Source organism: Misgurnus anguillicaudatus, chromosome 13 (genome assembly GCF_027580225.2).
Source record: "Misgurnus anguillicaudatus chromosome 13, ASM2758022v2, whole genome shotgun sequence".
Classification (NCBI taxonomy): Eukaryota; Metazoa; Chordata; class Actinopteri; order Cypriniformes; family Cobitidae; genus Misgurnus; species Misgurnus anguillicaudatus.
In genome coordinates this window covers 28,346,514-28,365,954 of record NC_073349.2, presented here as the reverse complement: position 1 = coordinate 28,365,954, position 19,441 = coordinate 28,346,514, and the positions used below count along the sequence as shown (strand labels likewise).

Below are 19,441 nucleotides of genomic sequence, written 5' to 3'. Positions count from 1 at the left end.
ATCTTCTGGTTTCTGTCTGTAATGAAGACCAGAAGACATCAGTGAATCTGCTGGACTGTGGGATAGAAGTGAAACAAGAAGACACAGAATCAGATGAAGGTGATTTGATTTATTCAGGTATGTACAGGGTTTTTCCCGAGTCAAAATCTCATAAGTTTCAGTGTTGGACCGGTGAGTTGTTTCAATCTTTCATTAAAATAAATCAGTTCACATGAGTAAATTGTTCCCGAATCAGACATTAAAGAAAGTGAACACGGTGTGTGCAAATCCTAGCTGGGCATGCAAAACTTTTGTTTTTCCTCACTGGATTAGGATTTGGTCTTCTGACTACTGTATCAGTATTGTTTTGATCAATTTGTGCAAGGAAGAAAGCGAGAGCAGAGAGAAAGTGCCATGCCTGTCAACATCATAGGGATTTGAAAATAAGGTAAATTTCCAGAATCCTAACCCCCCCCCCCCAATTACAATGTATTTGGAGGGGTGCGTACACTGCAAAAAATTACTTTCTTACTTCATATTGTTGTCTTGTTTTCAGTTAAAATATCTAACAATTCTTAATCAATATGATCAAAATAACCGTAAAAAATAATTCTAGTTTTTAAACAAAAAAATATCAGATTTAAGTACATTTTTGTTTAAAATTTGCATACCCCATTGGTCGTTTTTTTTGCTTGTTTTAAAGAGCACCTATTCTTTTCCACAAACCGTACATTTTTGTAGCTCCAGTTTTCACTCTCTTCCTAAAACGCGCGGATTTGAAAAGCTCTGTACATTGTGATTGGTCTGAATTCCTCTGACGTCAGCTGGAAATGTAACACTCCTTAACATGTTTGAAAGATTTCAATGCAATGCTAACAGGAGTTAACTTACAGGCTGTGAGTCCAAAGCGGCCACACGCATTAGCCAGCACATCCAAATGTGTGAGTTTATGTAGACTGGCTGGATATTCTTCTTGTTTCATTGGCGGGTGTCATTTAAGTGATATGTTACATATATACAAACATAGCAAACGTCAAATCCGGCCAATGGAATTTTTTATAGATAGACTAAAATCGGAAATTATTTAAGCGGGAGGATGGCGTAAAATCCCTGCAAAAACGGGTGGGTTGACAGGTATGCAGTGCTTAGTTTGGAGACAGAAAGAGTGTGCATGGGTGAGTGCAGCTGTCCGCTCATTCTCTCTCCCACAATCATCAACATCGTTACTCATTAATCACATTAAAGGCGGAGTGCACAATGTTTGAAAAACGCTTTGGAAAAGGAGACAGGCCGACTACCAAAACACAGTTTCAGCCAATCAGCAGTAAGGAGCGTGTCTACTAACCGACATCCTTGCCGGGTTGCGTATGTGTGGGGCGGGTCTTTTAAAAGAAGGTCCAGATTCTATTGGGGTAGGGGCATGTTTGTTTAGGTGATTTGAAATATCAACATTGGCTTTCAAACATTGTGCACTCCGCCTTTAAATGATCAAATAAAGCTTTTGTGAGGCAAATATTCATTTTGGCTGCAGACACAAAATTTAACTGCTGGAAGAACCCTGTATGTGTCCTTCTAATTGATTTTCTAGGCAGATATGGTTAGGACTATACTCTCAAACTGGAGTAATAATGAGTGAGTTGTTGCTGTAACATGGCTGCAGCAGGCGTACACTGCAAAAAATTACTTTCTTACTTAGTATTTTTTGTCTTGTTTTCACTAGAAATATCTAAAAATTCTTAAATCAAGATGTATTTTCTTGATGAGCAAAATGACCTAAGAAAATAATACTAGTTTTTTGACAAAACATATACAATTTAAGTGACTTTGTGCTTAAAACAAGCAAAAATATCTGCCAATGGGGTGAGAAAATTTTACTTGAATTAAGTGTTTAAGAAAAAAGAAATCTCACCCCATTGGCAGATAATTTTGCTTGTTTTAAGGACATTTTCACTTAAATTGTATATTATTTGTCTTAAAACTAGACTTATTTACTTAGGTCATTTTGCTCATCAAGAAAAAGCATCTTAATTTAAGAATTTTTAGATATTTCTTCTGAAAACAAGACAAAAATACTAAGTAAGAAAGTCATTTTTTGCAGTGTAGTGATATTACGCACTGCTGAAAATAGTCCCCTGCCATTGAAACTAACCAAGGGGACTATTTTCGGGCAGTGCGTAATATCACTACGTGTACACAGACAAGAGCAGGTGTGAGGGAAAACCAAAACTTTAAAAAGCATTTTCTCTTTTTGCTTCAGATCTGATGGAGCCAAAAGAAGGAATCACAAATGCAAGAGAACAGACAGATCAAGGTGATTTGATTTATTTAAGTATCTGCCTCTAATGTTTACCCAGTAATGACAAAGACACAAACACAATTATAGTTTGCACAAGTTCTCTGCTGTTTCTTCATAATGACTTTCTCTGTTCATTTTAGATCTGAAAGCGGTAAAGGAGGAAATTTCACAACTCAATGAAATGGAGGAGAAACCTCATCATTTGATACCCAAGGAAGAATCTCTGAGCTGCTTGATTACTGAGAGGAATTTGTCACCTAAAAGGAACAACAAGCAAAAGGCAACAGCCAATGATGCTCTTATTTGCCCTCAGTGCGGAAAGACCTTCACATATAAATATAAACTTAATGAGCACATGAGAATTCACACTGGAGAAAAACCTTACAGCTGTGATCAGTGTGGAAAAAGTTACATACATAAATGGGTCCTTAATAACCACATGAGAACCCACACTGGAGAAAAGCCCTACAGATGTGATCAATGTGAAAAAACCTTCAGTCGCAAGTTTATCCTTAATAAGCACATGACAATTCACACTGGAGAAAAACCTTACAGCTGTGATCAGTGTGAAAAGAGCTTCAAGAATAAATGGAATCTTTATGTTCACATGAGAATCCACACTGGAGATAAACCTTACAGATGTGATCAATGTGGAAAGACCTTCAGGAATAAATGTCACCTTAATGTTCACATGAAAATTCACACTGGAGAAAAACCTTTTAGATGTGACCAATGTGGAAGAACCTTCACTCGCAAACCTGACCTTAATAAGCACATGACAATTCACACTGGAGAAAAGCCTTACAGATGTGATCATTGTGGAAAGAGCTTCATTGGTAAGTTTGAACTCAACGTGCACATGAGAATCCACACTGGAGAAAAACCTTACAGATGTGATCTGTGTGGAAGAACCTTCACTCGCAAGCCTGACCTTAATAAGCACATGACAATTCACACTGGAGAAAAACCTTACAGCTGTGATCAGTGTGAAAAGACCTTTACTAGTAAATGCAGCCTGAATGTTCATATGAGAATTCACACTGGCGATAAACCTTACATATGCGGTCAGTGTGGAAAGACCTTAACTAGTAAATGCAGCCTTAATGTTCACATAAAAATTCACACTGGAGAAAAACCTTACACATGTGATCAGTGTGGAAAGTGCTTCATTGCTAAGTGCAAACTCAACAGGCACATGAGAATTCACACAAAATAAAGGCATTAAAAGCCCCCTATGCCTATTTTACATTTGAAGAGCCACTAAAAGCCACCTCCTTCGAAAATGAGTTAATGATCATTCAGAAATGCAAGTTTGTTGGCACAATCCATTAAAAGAGTTGTCGTCTTTAAAGGGACAATAAGTAGGATTTACCCTCATCTAGTGGTGAAATTGTATTTTGCATTCAAACGAACATTGCTCTCTACCGCCTCGCCTTTCCAAATGTGTGTTGCAACTACGGTAGCCATTATGTAATCACTTATCTCCTTGTCTGTGTCAGCTGGTTCATGTGTTCTGAACAAAAACGCGTTGTGGAAACGCCTTGGTAGGCTAGTGCTTTTTGTCCCTCTCTGCTATTATAGTTTGGCGGAATGACATGGAAGCCTCCTTGGACTTACCGTTCAATGTAAGTAAAAAGAAGAAATTCTAAGCTTACAAAGAAAAGTCAGATCACTTGCAGAGGTCATTTGACACCAACGAGGACATACAGTGGCAAGAAAAAGTATGTGGGCCCCAGGGAGTGAACTGGTTTTCTGCTGTGATTTGCCGTGGAGTGTGGTCTGGTCCTCATCTAGGTCGCAGCGGGAGACAAACACAATGCGCATGGGGTGACAACACACGGATAGTTCTAGTTTCTTGTGTCTTTTTTGGGAACTCCCATTGAACATTCATAGTGCTGGAGGAAAATGTAAGTGAACCCTTGGATTTAACAGCTTGTTGAGCCTCATTTGGCAGCAAAATCAGTTCTAAATCAGATCTGCTCATCGTTCAGAAGCAATTTTTGCTCATTCCCCTTTACAAAACCGCTTTAACTCAGACACATTTGTAGGATGTCTGGTGTGAACCCCTCTCTTGAGGTCATTCCGCAGGTTAAGGTCTGGGCTTTGACTAGGCCACTCCAAATGGCGCATTTAGTTTTTCTTAAGCCAGTCTGTATTGGATTTACTACAATGCTTAAGGTCATTGTCCTGTTGCATCAATTACCAACTTTTGAGCTTCAACTGGTGGACAGCCACCCCGACATTATCCTGTAGGATTTTTTTAACTTAATAATTCATTTCACCCTTGATGATGGCAAGTGGTCCAGGCCATGAGGCAGCAAAGCAAGTCCAAATCATGAAGTACCCTCCACCATACTTCACTGTTGGGATGATGTTTTGATGTTGGTAAGCTGTGCCCGTTTTGCGCCATAACATTTTTTCCCAAAAAATTCAACTTTTTTCATCAATCCATAAAATATTTTCTCAGGAGCACTGGGGTTTGCCATGGTGCTCTTTTGCAAACTTCAGGCTCACAGCAATGTTTTTCTGGAGAGCAGTGGCTTCCTCCGTGGTGTACTGTCATAGACACCGTGCCTGTCCAAAGACTTGCGTATGGTAGACTCAGGAACAGAGATGTGTGCCCGTTCCAATGATGTCTTCAAGCCTTTAGCTGTTACTCGTGGGTTCTTCTTTACTTCATTGAGTATTCTGCATGGTGTCTTAGGAGTCATCTTGACTGTGCGCCCACTTCTAGGAAGGGTAGCTACAGTATTTAACTGTCTCCATTTATAGACAATTTGTCTAAGTGTAGACTGATGGAGGTCTAAACATTTTGAGATTGTTTTGTATCCCTTTTCAGCCTTATGGAGTGCAACATCTTCTTGATCAGATATCTTTATAAGAGCAAGGTTCAGAAGAGCTGATGCTTCTTAAGGACAGCAATCTTAAAATGTGTGAGTGTCTTAATATCAATCAAAGTTGCACTAAACCACACATTTAAACTCATTTTATTAATTGGACTTCAGTTTGCCAGCTTCTGACAAAAAAAGCTTTCAATAAAGTAATTAGTCCATGTGCTCGCTTGCATTTTCCTCCAGCACTGTGAATGTTTGGTGGGTGTTTCCAAAAGAGGACACAAGAAACTGGAATTGTTTGTGTCTTGTGGGCTTGTGCAGGTCGTGTTTGTTTGTTGTTGTGGCCTGGATGGGGATCAGATAGCATTTTGTGGCAAATCACTGTGGAAAATCACTGTTTGTTCCTAGGGGTTCACATACTTTTTCTTGCCACTGTATTAATGAATAAAGACATTGATTTTGAATAATAAAACACTTAAAACCCTACTTACTTTCCCTTTAACAGAAATCACTTTATTTAGATTACAGCGAACATTTAAGTGTTGTACTCCCAACAGTTAAATGTCAATGTGGGCTTGGTACAAATTTGCAAATTTCCCACTGAGAAGAGAAGCGCAAGAATAATGTATAATGTGACATAAATAAATGTGAGGTTCCGATAAATAAAAGAGGTGTGTACTTTAGGATCACCTTTTAAAATTGAAGTTTCTGTCCCTGCAGTTTGGAATGAAATCTAAAGTTTGCACGGTTAATGGATAAAAATGTTTATTTTAATAATTACATTTAAAGCATAAGCAGAGTTGTTTACTTGTTTATGAAAATCTGTATGTCACTTGTAACTTGTATGTGATGTATTATCATTAATTTTCTGTTTATACACCGTTTCAGATGTTTTTTTGGTATAGAAATAAATACAATTATGCTAATTATATTTTACTTCAAACTTTTAATTGTTTTTATGTTAAGTTTTATGATTTTATCATATTTATTATTATTTTTAAGTCCTGTTAAGGTTTGTGTTTGAATGTTTTATATAGTCTGAATAGTTTAGTTAGGTTAATAAAGTCAGGTAAGTTCGTTTATTTAGGTTTAGTTAGTTAAAGGGTACAGAGAATGAAAACCCATGTTTACCTTGTCTTTGTTGAATAATGGTAGTCTACCACATTCACAAACATACAAAAAGTGCTAAACATCTCAGTCTCATAGAAATTCCTCTTTTAGAAATGTCAGCCAGAAAACAGCCCAATCTGAACAATTGATGCTAATGACATCACAGGCATCTAACTGCCCTTCCACTTTAAAATAATTGGCTACATTTTTTGAGTGGCAGCAAAGTCAGCCAATCAGTAATGAGATTGCAAGTTAAGCCAGTAGGGGGAGCCAAATAGGTGCAAAACCACTTGTTTAAAATCCCCCACCCTAATAGAGCTATCTGAGTGAGGTTTTTAGGAAGCTCCTAAGGCATTACAGACCCAAACAAAATTTTTTTGTCTACATGTCACATCACAGAACAAGGATAAATACTCCGTTTAATCATTCTATGTCACCTTTAAGTTAATAAAAGTTCTGTGTAAGTTTATGAACAAAATGATTGGAACAGAATTGTCTGGGATTCTAGAGGCACTAGTTATTTATACATTTAATCTCTTCAAATAATTACTTTTGGTTGATTGTCACTTTTATACAAAGAGCAAATAATATATATACACAGATATGATCTGATCAGTATAACACTTTTAAAATAAAAATGCATTATTTTCTATTGTGACTTTTAATTTTGATAATGTTAATTATAATTTTCACCTGCCTGTGAATGTATGAAATATTCTTTTTATTTCACAGGTGGGAATGACGGAAAATGTTTTCAAAAAGTTGATCAGCTTGTTAGTATGTTAAGGAAAGGTTTTAAACATTTGACAGGAGTCTGATGAGTGGAATATATTTTGCGGCCGCTAGGGTGCGTCTAGATTTCTAGGCTAGAGTGGAATCAAGTGTTAAGGAGACCTCATTATGACCTGCTCACTGCTACAACGCATTAAGCTTGACAAAGTAGCACTGCTTCAAACTGCTAATTTCTTCACATAATATACTGTTTACACATTCTTCACATATTTACTTTTTATTACTTGCTTATTAAATAATTTTAAATACCTGGTGTGCTGTAGACGTGCACGTGCAGATTCCACATGCAAATCGCGCTAATCCTGTGCTCTTCAATTATTCACCTGACTGAACTTTTAACTAAAACACAAACTCTGTGAACGGTTTCTCTTTTAAACGAATAAATACAGTGTTGGATATTTCTCTTGTTTCCCTCATTATGATAGCTGTGGTAAATCGTAGGGATGTGTGTGTAACTATGGTAAATGACTGTTGTCAAGCAGCTGTTGCGTCACGCTCCCGTCCAGCAGATGGCGCAAACGAACCGCGTGTTACAAAAAACAGAAGAAGAATAAGAGAGGCTCACAAACAATACGAGTAGCAGTAAGTGTCGTGTTGTTTATGCTTTTTATTTTTGTGTGAATATAATGTTTGTGTTGTCTTTGTGGTAAACGAAGTTTTAATCTTGCTTACGGAGAAGAAAAATTTACCAGACAATTTTAAAAAGTTATTTCTGTAGTCAGATTTTGTTTCTTGATTCACAAAGCCGCAGTCGTTTATAATCCTATTGAAATGATGTTTTTGTGTGAATATTATAATGGTGATGTGTTTGTGTTCAGATGTTCATCATGAGAGATGAGATGGATGTGATGTGCTGTAAATCAGTAGGAACTGATCTGTCCATGCTGGATATTGATGATTTGATGACAGAAATCTCTCAGCTGAAGAAAGAGGTGGCGTTACTGGAGTCAAAGCTCAGACAGAGAGATGAACTCAACACAAAGGTTTGTATAAATTAAAACACTTTAACACTTTTTGTCATTGCGATTAAGGTTTGTGTGTTCAGTGTTGATCCTATAGTGAAAGTACATCATCGCAGTCTATATGGTTTTAATGTTATTTTCAGGATGTATCTGGTGTCTCTCTCCGTGGCTTTACTGATCAAACATCTACAGATCTTCTGGTTTCTGTCTGTAATGAAGACCAGAAGACATCAGTGAATCTGCTGGACTGTGGGATAAAAGTGAAACAAGAAGTTACAGAAGCAGATGAAGGTGATTTGAGTTTTTTCAGGTATCTACAGGGTTTTTTCTGGGACAAAATTGGTCTTTGGTGGTGGTTGATGAACATGTTCAGAAACTCACACACATTAAAAAGTACCCCACCCATTTAAACATAACGGTTATAAAATGTATTTAATATTTTAAAATGTCACTTAAACACAAAGTATGGTTAAAAAAATTGTATAACCTCCTCCACGCTATATATAAAGGCTATGCATTTATCAGAGACAGATATAATTTATTACTTGTCACTCTCCATGCCAACATTTCCCAGGTGAGAAAGTAGTACACTTCCATAGTGTACTTAAAGTACTTTAATTTCGCACAGTATTTTTGTACTTTATATACTTTATTTTTATTTTATTTATTTATTACAGGGACAGTGCATATTAATAGACATTTAAGCCAATATGCCAGAGTTAGCCAAATGGCTATTTTTCACCTGTAGTCCCTAGACAGATGGTAATATTCACCCTAAAAACAAGAAAATTGATAAAAGTACATATTTAAATAACAATAAAACAACTTCAGTATATTTACACAAAATACTATTAAACTAAGAATGTTCATTAAAAACACAAATTCTAAAATACTAGAAATTCATCTTGAAATATCTTAAGAACATCTAAGTGTACTTCACAGTGCTATTTTGAGACACCATAAATATGAACCAAAATGTGCTAAAAATGTGTTTAAAAATTGTATTTAGGTACCACTTGTAGTTAACTTGAACCCATCTTTGTATAATAGTTGAGTTCAAGTTTAATACAAGTGTTAACTACAGTGGGGCAGAAAAGTGTTTGGTCGGCTACCAATTGTTCAAGTTCTCACACTTAGAAAGATGAGAGAGGCCTGTAATTTTTGTCAGAGGTACACGTCAACTATGAGGGACAAAATGAGAAAAAAAAATCCAGAAAATCACATTGTCTGATTTTTTTGAGAATTTATTTGTAGATTGTGGTGAAAAATAAGTATTTGGTCAATAACAAAAGTTTATGTCAATACTTTGTTATATACCCTTTGTTGGCAATGACAGAGATCAAACGTTTTCTGTAAGTCTCCACAAGGTTTTTACATATTGTTGCTGGTAGTTTGGCCCATTCCTCCATGCAGATCTCCTCTAGAGCAGTGATGTTTTAGGGCTGTCGCTGGGCAACTCAGATTTTCAACTCCCTCTAAAGATTTTCTATGGGGTTGAGATCTGGAGACTGGCTAGGCCACTCCAGGACCTTGAAATTATTCTTACGAAACCACTCCTTCTTTGCCCGGGCGGTATGTTTGGGATCACTGCCATACTGAAAGATCCAGCCACGTTTCATCTTCAATGCCCTTGCTGACGAAAGGAGGTTTTGAGTCAAAATCTCACGATACATGGCCCCATTCATTCTTTCCTTAACTCGGATCAGTCGTCCTGGTCCCTTTGCAGAAAAACAGCCCCAAAGCATGAGGTTTCCACCCCCATGCTTCACAGTAGGTATGGTGTTCTTTGGATGCAACTCAGCATCTTTCTCCTCCAAACACAAGAAGTTGAGTTTCTACCTAAAAGTTATGTTTTGGTTTCATCTGACCATATGACATTCTCCCACTCTTCTTCTGGATCATCCAAATGCTCTCTAGCAAACTTCAGACGGGTCCGAACATGTACTGGCTTAAGCAGGTGGACACATCTGGCACTGCAGGAATTGAGTCCCTGGCTGCATAGTGTGTTACTGATGGTAGCCTTTGTTACTTTGGTCCCAGCTCTCTGCAGGTCATTCACTAGGTTCCCCCATGTGGTTCTGGGATTTTTGCTCACCATTCTGGTGATAATTTTTACCCTACGGGATGAGATCTTGCGTGGAGCCCCAGATCGAGGGACATTATCAGTGTTCTTGTATGTCTTTCATTTTCTAATAATTGCTCTCACAGTTGATTTCTTCACACCAAGCTGCTTACCTATTGCAGATTCAGTCTTCCCAGCCTGGTGCAGGTCTACAATTTTGTTTCTGGTGTCCTTTGACAGCTCTTTGGTCTTGGCCATAGTTGAGTTTGCATTCTGACTGTTTTAGGTTGTGGACAGGTGTCTTTTATACTGCTAACAAGTTCAAACAGGTGCCATTAATACAGGTAACAAGTGGAGGACAGAGGATCCTCTTAAAGAAGAAGTTACAGGTCTGTGAGAGAAAGAAATCTTGCTTTTTTGTTATTGACCAAATACTTATTTTCCACCATAAATTGCAAATAAATTCTTAAAAAATCAGACAATGTGATTTTCTGGATTTTTTTCCTCATTTTGTCTCTCATAGTTGAAGTGTACCTATGATGAAAATTACAGGCCTCTCTCATCTTTTTAAGTGGGAGAACTTGCACAATTGGTGGTTGACTAAATACTTTTTTGCCCCACTGTAAATCATTTTTTTAATACAGTGATAGTATGTTAAAAGTGCATTTTAGTTCATATTCATGGTGTCTCAAAATAGCACAAATAAATACACTTAGATAATCTTAAGAACATCTTAAGAAGTACTAAAGATAATTTTTTTGTAAATTAAGTACAAATTTAGTGTGTGAAAATAAAGTACTTTAAGTACAATATGGAAGTGTACTACTTTTTCACCTGGGTTCTTGCCCTCTTAGCAAAAAAAGTGTGGTTGTTTATTTACTTTTATTGCTTTGTAGGATATCCTTTTTTGTAAGACCTGTGCGCGTATCCCTAAAGATTCTGAGAATCCTCTCAGAGAGATCCTAACTTAATAGGATTTTCTGCTGCATAGCTGCATATTTTTCTAGTTACCGAATCTGTTACTGTAGTTAATGTAGTGATTATTTTCATTTCTGGCGCTATATTATGTTATTATGTCTCTAATAGGATCGGTCACAAACATGATTCCTGCACGATCTAATGTGTTGCATGTTATTAACTTACTGTCATGCATTGTGTGCAACATTTTTGTCTCCCTCTTCGTGTTTTGCCCACTGTCTCAGTTGCTTAAAAAACTCTTAAGCCTCTTAAAAGTCCTCGTCTGTGCTCCTAACAATTTTGACCTTAAGACCTCTTTTAAGGGTTACCTCTTTTCTGAATTACTAGGATCTTTTCTTTAATTTTAAGAGTAAACGCCCACATTTCTAAGAATTTTCTTAGAATTGCGTCACTAGGAGCCACTTTTTGCACTAAAGTTCTTTAGGGATACGGGCCCTGATTATTACACCAAGCTTGTTATATAATCATACCAATAACAATTTTACAATATGAAACTAAATTAAATTAGAAGCTAACTTGTGCTTTGTTCTGGTTTCACCTCACTCCAGTCTAAACAAAAAAAAAACTTTACTACACAATGTCATAAATAATAAATGTTGGCGAGTATTGACATAAAAGACAGGAAAACTACAATTGCAGTTTCAAAAATGATCGGTTTTATGTTTTTACTGTCAAATTGTTCATAATGATTTTCTCTTTTCATTTCAGACCTGATGAAGCCAAAAGAAGAAATTACAAATGCAAGAGAACAGACAGATCAAGGTGATTTAATTCATTTAAGTATCTGCCTCTAATGTTTAACCAGTAATGACAAAGACACAAACACAATTATAGTTGCAGAAGTTCTCAGTGCTGTCAAATTCTTCATAATGATTTTCTCTGTTCATTTTAGATTTGAAAGCGGTAAAGGAGGAAATTTCACAACTCAATGAAATTGAAGAGAAAACTCATAAATTGATACCCAAGGAAGAATCTCTGAGCTGCTCGATAACTGTGAGGAATTTGTCTCCTAAAAGAAACAACAAGCAAAAGGCAAAAGTCAAGTATGCTTTTATGTGCCCTCAGTGTGGAAAGACCTTCACATATAAATATATGCTTAAAAATCACATGAGAATTCACACTGGAAAAAAACCTTACAGATGTGATCATTGTGGAAAAACTTTCATTCGCAAACCTTGCCTTATTGTTCACATGAGAATTCACACTGGAGAAAAACCTTACAAATGTGATCAGTGTGGAAAAGGCTTCACGAATCGATACTCCCTTAATGAGCACATGAGAATTCACACTGGAGAAAAACCTTTTAGATGTGACCAATGTGGAAAGAGCTTCATTCGTAAACACGAACTCAACAGGCACATGAGAATCCACACTGGAGAAAAACCTTACAAATGTGATCAGTGTGGAAAAGGCTTCACGAATAAAAGTCACCTTAATGAGCACATGAGAATCCACACTGGAGAAAAACCTTACAGCTGTGACCAATGTGGAAAGAGCTTCATTCGTAAACACGAACTCAACAGGCACATGAGCATTCACAATAAAGAAAGGCTTTAAAATGCCACTACTACGATGATTTTCGTAATTTAATCACTAAACGCAACCTCGGTCAAAAATGAGATGATAATATTAACCGAATGCTTTTGGCGTGTATTATACGTTCATCAAGTACTTTTGATTCAAATTCGCTTAATCCTAGCCTCAGGCCATTCAGAAATACCAGTTTGTTGGCATGATCCATTAAGAGTCTGATAGAAATTAAATTTTTGTTAGAAAACACATCAGGGTGGTTCTAGACCAGAGGTTCTCAAAGTTTACATTCAAAGGTCCAAATCTAAATTCTCATCATTTTCATAGGTCGGAAAAAACTGGTTATTACAAAAATTGTCAAGCATGGTAATAATTTTATGTAAACCATTTGTTTATATAACAAATCAACACAAATCCCTGCTGAAAAATACAGCTAGGACCAGCATAAGCTGTTAGCTGGTTTTAGCTGGTTTAGTGTTGCAGTAGCTGGTTTAAGCTGGTCCTCCCTGCCTGGCAAAGCTGGTTAAGCTGGTGGATCAGTTGGTCTTCCAGCCTGACCAGCTAAGTCCAGCTAGACCAGCTGAAAAAATCACCAAAACACAGCTAGACCAGCTTACCAGCAAAACTAGCTAAAACCTAGATGGGAGACAAGCTGAAACCAGCTCACCAGCTTATGCTGGTCTTAGCTGGATTTTTCACTAGGGATAGTTTGGGGAAAGTATTTTCTATTAAAGTACATTCATAACAAGTGTATTTTGCATTTAAAGTAAAAAAATTAAACCTGAAACACGAGAAGTATGCCAAAAGTAACCAGGTGCAAATTGCAGAGCAACATAATTAGAGAAACGGCACAGTTTGTTTTCCATTAGATGCACAAACCGTGGCAAAATAGGTGTGGTTGGTAGACGGAGACACTGACCAAATTGGCCGATGATGCTTGCTATGCTTGTTTAGACAGACCCTCAATGAATTACGTTGAAATGCCGCTACATTTGAAATGCCGCTACATCCTAAAGCCAGAGGGCGCTCTCATGCAGAAACTCAATTTTCGCTGCAGATGAAGAACGATACACACGCAGCTCCATAGATATATACGCTAGATGTCGCCTTGGCTACTGCGGTTCATTGGACCGAAAGCGTCAAATAGAGCCGCCATCTTGAAACGGGGGAACCCCGCATTAGCGTCATTGTAGGTAATGGTGTAATGGAAGTAAAATCACCATAAATCGTCATGAATGCGATTTTCTTGGTTTTCTTTTGGTTTGTTTCAACAGTCAGACATATATTTAGCATTGAGTCCAGATAAAAAATAAAAGTTTTGATATTATGAAAATCTACTTTTTCTACCTATAATGCATAGTGCTAGTAGCCCTAAAATCCATACGCAGCACAAAAGTCCGGCACCGGCCATGAATTCGAAGTACAGCCGGAGACAGCAGCTTTACCTAGATACTTCATATGACAAGACCCCTGTTCCAAGATGGCGGCGGTTTTAACGCATGAACCCCAAGGCGACATCTAGTGTATATATCTATGACACAGCTCCAGGAAATGTCTTAAGGATATATTTATATTGCTTTTCTTCAAACCTTTTCAGGTATTTTCATGATAATAAAGAATTTGTATAATGATTATGTTTGACGAGTGTTGCTTTTTCAAATGCATGTTTTAAATGACTCAAACCAACAGTGATTTCAGATTGATAAGGACTTACTGATCAAAAGCCGTAGTACATGAACTAGCTGTGCATAATATCTGGGTGTGATGGCTGCAGCGCGTCTCACTAGACCCTTTTTAGGGGGGCTTCAGCCACTCTGTCTGTCATCTTAGCCACCCTTCAATTTTTAAATCTATCAAACTATCAGAGATACAGTTATGTTCAAAATAATAGCAGTGCCAGATCAGTAACGTGATAAACCACTGTTATCCGTAATAGTTTTATTTCTGAATTAGAAATTATTTATTTACAGATGTAGTGGTGTAATAGAAAAACAATAGACCCATTTGTTATGATATCCACACTACTTGTTCTGAGTTATAGACTCGTTTATTAAAAGTGGCGTGATCAAAATAATATTAGTGTGAAGTTACTGGAAAATGAGTTCATTCTGTGTAAAAAAAATCTCCTTTTTGTCCTTTATTAGGAAAGAGTGGAAGCAAATATTTCACCCATTGTTATAAAATATATCTGCTGCTGAATTTCTAAGCAAAATCAACCGTAGAGGAACAACACAATTGGAATAAAACGTTGATTTCAGAGGGGAAAACGTATAAAGAAATGCAGCAAAGTTTAGGATGCTCAGCCAAAATTATCTCAAATGCTATAAAATGGCAACAAAAACCCAAAGCACATAGAAGAAAACAAGCAATACTTTTAAAACAGATGGAAGAATAGTCAGGAAGGCAAAGATTCAGCCATTCATCCCTCTAGAAAGATAAAAAATGATCTAATATGATCTGTAAGTATAGTGACAGTCAGAAGACATCTAATTAAAGCTAAGCTGTTTGCAAGATGCCCCCATAAAGCACCAGCTCAAAAACGGATCAAGGATATATATTATGTTTTCCCCTTACAGTTTGAATCCATCAGAATACTTGATAAGATAATGTGGCCGAAGAGAAAATGCCCCTAATTAAAATGGGTGTTACAACAAGACAACAACCCCAAATACACAAGCAAGAGGGCAAAATCTTGGTTCCATACAAGAAGGATTGAGGTTATTATGGAGTGTCCAGCTCAATCCCCTGATCTCTACCCCATTGAAAACTTGTGGGGTGACAATAAAAATGCAGTTTCTGACACAAAGCCTAAAATGAACAGGAACTGTGGATCTTGGCCTAAAATACCTGTTTCTGGGTGCCAGAAGTTGGTTGAGTTGATTTGACACAGATGTGCAGCAGATATCAACAACAATGGTTATGCAACTAAATATTAATAATTCAATAGTTTAAAGTGAAGTTAAATCTCAATAAATTATTTCAGTTTATAAGTGTCTACAGAGAAAAATGTTAACACTGCTATTTTTTTTAAAAAGATTAATATTCATTTTATTTGCTTCCCTTTAAAAGAACAAGACATACTTGTAAACTGTGTTAATGCTTTGATTTGTATTTGAATGTGTAATGTTTTCAATACATTTGAAATACGGAAATGAATTCTGTTTTTTTTTACTTTTATTAGTGCACTGCTATTATTTTAAACACAACTGTATGTGTGTAACTACAATAAATGACTGTTGTCAAGCAGCTGTGGCGCCACGCTCCCGTCCAGCAGATGGCGCAAACTCACCGCGTGTTACATAAAACAACAGATGAAGAAGAAGAAGAAGAGAAGCGCGATACGAGCAGCAATAAGTGTTGTGTTGTTTGTGCTTTTTATTTGTGTGTGAATAATGTGTTTCTTTTATTTGTGTGAACTAAGTTTTATTCTTGCTTACTGTAAATAGTTTGTTTCCATATACTTTGTTTTCTGAGTTGTTTCTGCACTCAGGAATGTTTTGTTTCTTGATTTAACAAAGCTGCAGTCGTTTATTGAAATGATGTTTTTGTGTGAATATTATAATGTTGATGTGTTTGTGTTCAGATGTTCATCATGAGAGATCAGATGGATGTGATGTGCTGTAAATCAGTAGGAACTGATCTGTCCATGCTGGATATTGATGATTTGATGACAGAAATCTCTCAGCTGAAGAAAGAGGTGGCGTTACTGGAGTCAAAGCTCAGACAGAGAGATGAACTCAACACAAAGGTTTGTATAAATTAAAACACTTAAACACTCTTTGTCATAATGATTAAGGTTTGTGTGTTCAGTGTTGATTCTATAGTGAAAGTACATCATCACAACCTGTTTGTTATAATGTTATTTCCAGGATGTATCTGGTGTCTCTCTCTGTGGCTTTACTGATCAAACATCTACAGATCTTCTGGTTTCTGTCTGTAATGAAGATCAGAAGACATCAGTGAATCTGCTGGACTGTGGGATAGAAGTGAAACAAGAAGTCACAGAAGCAGATGAAGGTGATTTGATTTATTCAGGTATGCACAGTTTTTTTCATGGGACAAAATTGGTCTTTGGTGGTGGTTGATGAACATGTTCATAAACTCACAAACATTAAAAAGTACCTCACCCATTTAAACATAATGTTTATTAAATGTATTTAATATTTAAAAATGTCACTTACACACAAAGTATTGTTAAAAAATGTCCTCCACGCTATATATAAAGGCTATGAATTTATCAGACACAGATATTATTTATTACTTTTCATTCTCCCACCATAATTTCCTAGGTGAAAAAGTAGTACACTTCCATAGTGTACTTAAAGTACTTAATTTTCGCACACTAATTTTGTACATAATATACTAAAAATGAATCTTTAATACTTCTTAAGATCATCTTCGTGTACTTCACTGTGCTATTTTGAGACCCCATAAATATGAACTAAAATGTGCTAAAATGTATTTAAAGAAATGTATTTAGGTACCACTTCTAGTAAACTTGAACCCATCTTTGTATAAGTGTTAACTAAATAATTTTTTAAATACAGATATAGAATGTTAAAAGTGCATTTTAGTTCATATTCATGCCGTCTCAAAATGGCACAAATAAGTACACTTAGATAATCTTAAGAACATCTTAGGAAGTACTAAAGATAAATGTTTAGTATATTAAGTACAAAATTAGTGTGCGAAAATAAAGCACTTTAAGTACATTATGGAAGTGTACTACTTTATCACCTGGGTTCTTGCCCTCTTAGCAAAAAAGTGTGGTTGTTTATTCACTTTTATTGCTTTGTAGGATATCCTTCTTTGGTAGACCTGATTATTACACCAACTTTGTGCTTTGTTCTGGTTTCACCTCACTCCAGTCTAAACTAAAAAAACCTTTACTACACAATGTCAAAAATAATAAATATTGGCCAGAATTGACATAAAAGACAGGAAAACTACAATTGCAGTTTCAAAAATTATCTGTGTGTTATGTTTTACTGTCATAATGATTTTCTCTTTTCATTTCAGACCTGATGAAGCCAAAAGAAGGAATCACAAATGCAAGAGAACAGACAGATCAAGGTGATTTGATTTATTTATCTGCCTCTAATGTTTAACCAGTAATGACAAAGACACAAACACAATTATAGTTGCAGAAGTTCTCAGTGCTGTCAAATTCTTCATAATGATTTTCTCTGTTCATTTTAGATCTGAAAGTGCTAAAGGAGGAATTTACACAACTCGATGAAATGGAGGAGAAACCTCATTATTTGATACCCAAAGAAGAATCTCTGAGCTGCTCGATTACTGTGAGGAATTTGTCCCCTAAAAGGAACAACAAGCAAAAGGCAACAGCCAAGGATGCTCTTACTTGCCATCAGTGTGGAAAGACCTTCACAAATAAATATATACTCAAAAATCACATGAGAATTCACACTGGAGAAAAGCCTTACAGCTGTGATCAGTGTGGAAAAAACTTCACTCGCAAGTCTTGTCTAATTATTCACATGAGACTTCACACTGGAGAAAAGCCTTACAGATGTGAGCATTGTGGAAAAACTTTCATTCGCAGGTCTTGTCTTATTATTCATATGAGACTTCACACTGGAAAAAAACCTTACAGCTGTGATCAGTGTGGAAAGACCTTCAATAATAAATCACATTTTAGTGAACACACAAAAATTCACACTGGAGAAAAGCCTTACAGATGTGATCAATGTGGAAAGAGTTTTGTTCGTAGGTTTAATCTCAACCGGCACATACAAATTCACACTGGAGAAAGGCCTTACACAAGTGATCAGTGTGGAAAAAGTTTCACAAATAAATGTCACCTTAATGACCACACGAGAATCCACACTGGAGAAAGGCCTTACAGTTGTGATCAATGTGGAAAGAGTTTTCTTCGTAGGGTTAATCTCTATGGGCACATAAAAATTCACACTGGAGAAAAGACTCACAGATGTGATCAATGTGGAATGAGTTTTCTTCGTAGGTTTAATCTCAACAGGCACATAAAAATTCACACTGGAGAAAGGCGTTACACAACTGATCAGTTTCGAAAAAGTTTCACAAATAAATGTCACCTTAATGACCACACGAGAATCCACACTGGAGAAAAGTCTTACAGTTGTGATCAATGTGGAAAGAGTTTTCTTCGTAGGGTTAATCTCTATGGGCACATAAAAATTCACACTGGAGAAAAGCCTTACAGATGTGATCAATGTGGAATGAGTTTTCTTCGTAGGTTTAATCTCAACAGGCACATAAAAATTCACACTGGAGAAAGGCGTTACACAACTGATCAGTTTCGAAAAAGTTTCACAAATAAATGTCACCTTAATGACCACACAAGAATCCACACTGGAGAAAAACCTTACAGCTGTGATCAGTGTGAAAAAAAATTCTTTCGCAAGTCTTGTCTTATTATTCACATGAGACTTCACACTGGAGAAAAGCCTTACAGATGTGATCGGTGTGGAATTACTTTTATTCATAAGACTGAACTTAATAAGCACATAAAAATTCACACTGGAGACGAACCTTACAGCTGTGACCAATGTGGAAAGAGCTTCATTCGTAAACTCGAACTCAAAAGGCACATGAGAATTCACAATAAAGAAAGGCCCCAACCATGGTGATTTTCATAAATTAAGAGTTCAGATGCAAAAACCACTAAACGCAAAATGTTGTTAATAAAATAAATGCTGAATAGCAAAAACCACATTTGAAGGTTGTCATGCTGTCTTATTATATTTGTTTTAGCTTAATTTGTGCCTCTCTTATTATGTTGGTCAGTTGAATGTTAATTAGATCCAATCCATGTTCAGTAAAAATAATTTGATGCAGAAATAAACTAGCTAATAGACCAACTGTATAGTATTGTTTACAAGTGTTTAATATCGGTATC

General features: G+C 36.4%; 2 protein-coding genes across 2 annotated transcripts; both read left to right on the top strand.

Moving 5' to 3' along the window:
* Positions 1-60: 60 nt before the first annotated feature.
* LOC129430937 (uncharacterized) lies at positions 61-12,586 on the top strand. Its single transcript, XM_073875532.1, has 4 exons — positions 61-427; positions 2,237-2,290; positions 2,416-3,470; positions 12,121-12,586. Exons 2-4 carry the CDS (start codon positions 2,242-2,244, stop codon positions 12,568-12,570), a joined length of 1,554 nt encoding a protein of 517 aa, XP_073731633.1. The 5' UTR covers positions 61-427; positions 2,237-2,241; the 3' UTR covers positions 12,571-12,586.
* Positions 12,587-16,416: 3,830 nt separating this feature from the next.
* On the top strand, positions 16,417-19,210 carry LOC129430390 (uncharacterized). The gene is made up of 3 exons (XM_073875526.1): positions 16,417-16,578; positions 17,563-17,616; positions 17,743-19,210. The coding sequence occupies exons 2-3, from the start codon at positions 17,568-17,570 to the stop codon at positions 19,170-19,172; spliced, it is 1,479 nt and encodes a 492-aa protein (XP_073731627.1). The 5' UTR covers positions 16,417-16,578; positions 17,563-17,567; the 3' UTR covers positions 19,173-19,210.
* The last annotated feature ends 231 nt before the right edge of the window (positions 19,211-19,441 follow it).

Excerpts from the sequence above, each read along its gene's own strand:
- LOC129430390 (XM_073875526.1), top strand. The coding sequence starts at position 17,568 with ATGAAGCCAAAAGAAGGAATCACAAATGCAAGAGAACAGACAGATCAA. Across the intron at positions 17,617-17,742 it reads AAGAGAACAGACAGATCAAG|ATCTGAAAGTGCTAAAGGAG; the intron begins GTGATTTGATTT and ends TGTTCATTTTAG.
- LOC129430937 (XM_073875532.1), top strand. The coding sequence starts at position 2,242 with ATGGAGCCAAAAGAAGGAATCACAAATGCAAGAGAACAGACAGATCAA. Across the intron at positions 2,291-2,415 it reads AAGAGAACAGACAGATCAAG|ATCTGAAAGCGGTAAAGGAG; the intron begins GTGATTTGATTT and ends TGTTCATTTTAG. Across the intron at positions 3,471-12,120 it reads AGTGCAAACTCAACAGGCAC|ATGAGAATTCACACTGGAAA; the intron begins ATGAGAATTCAC and ends CTTAAAAATCAC.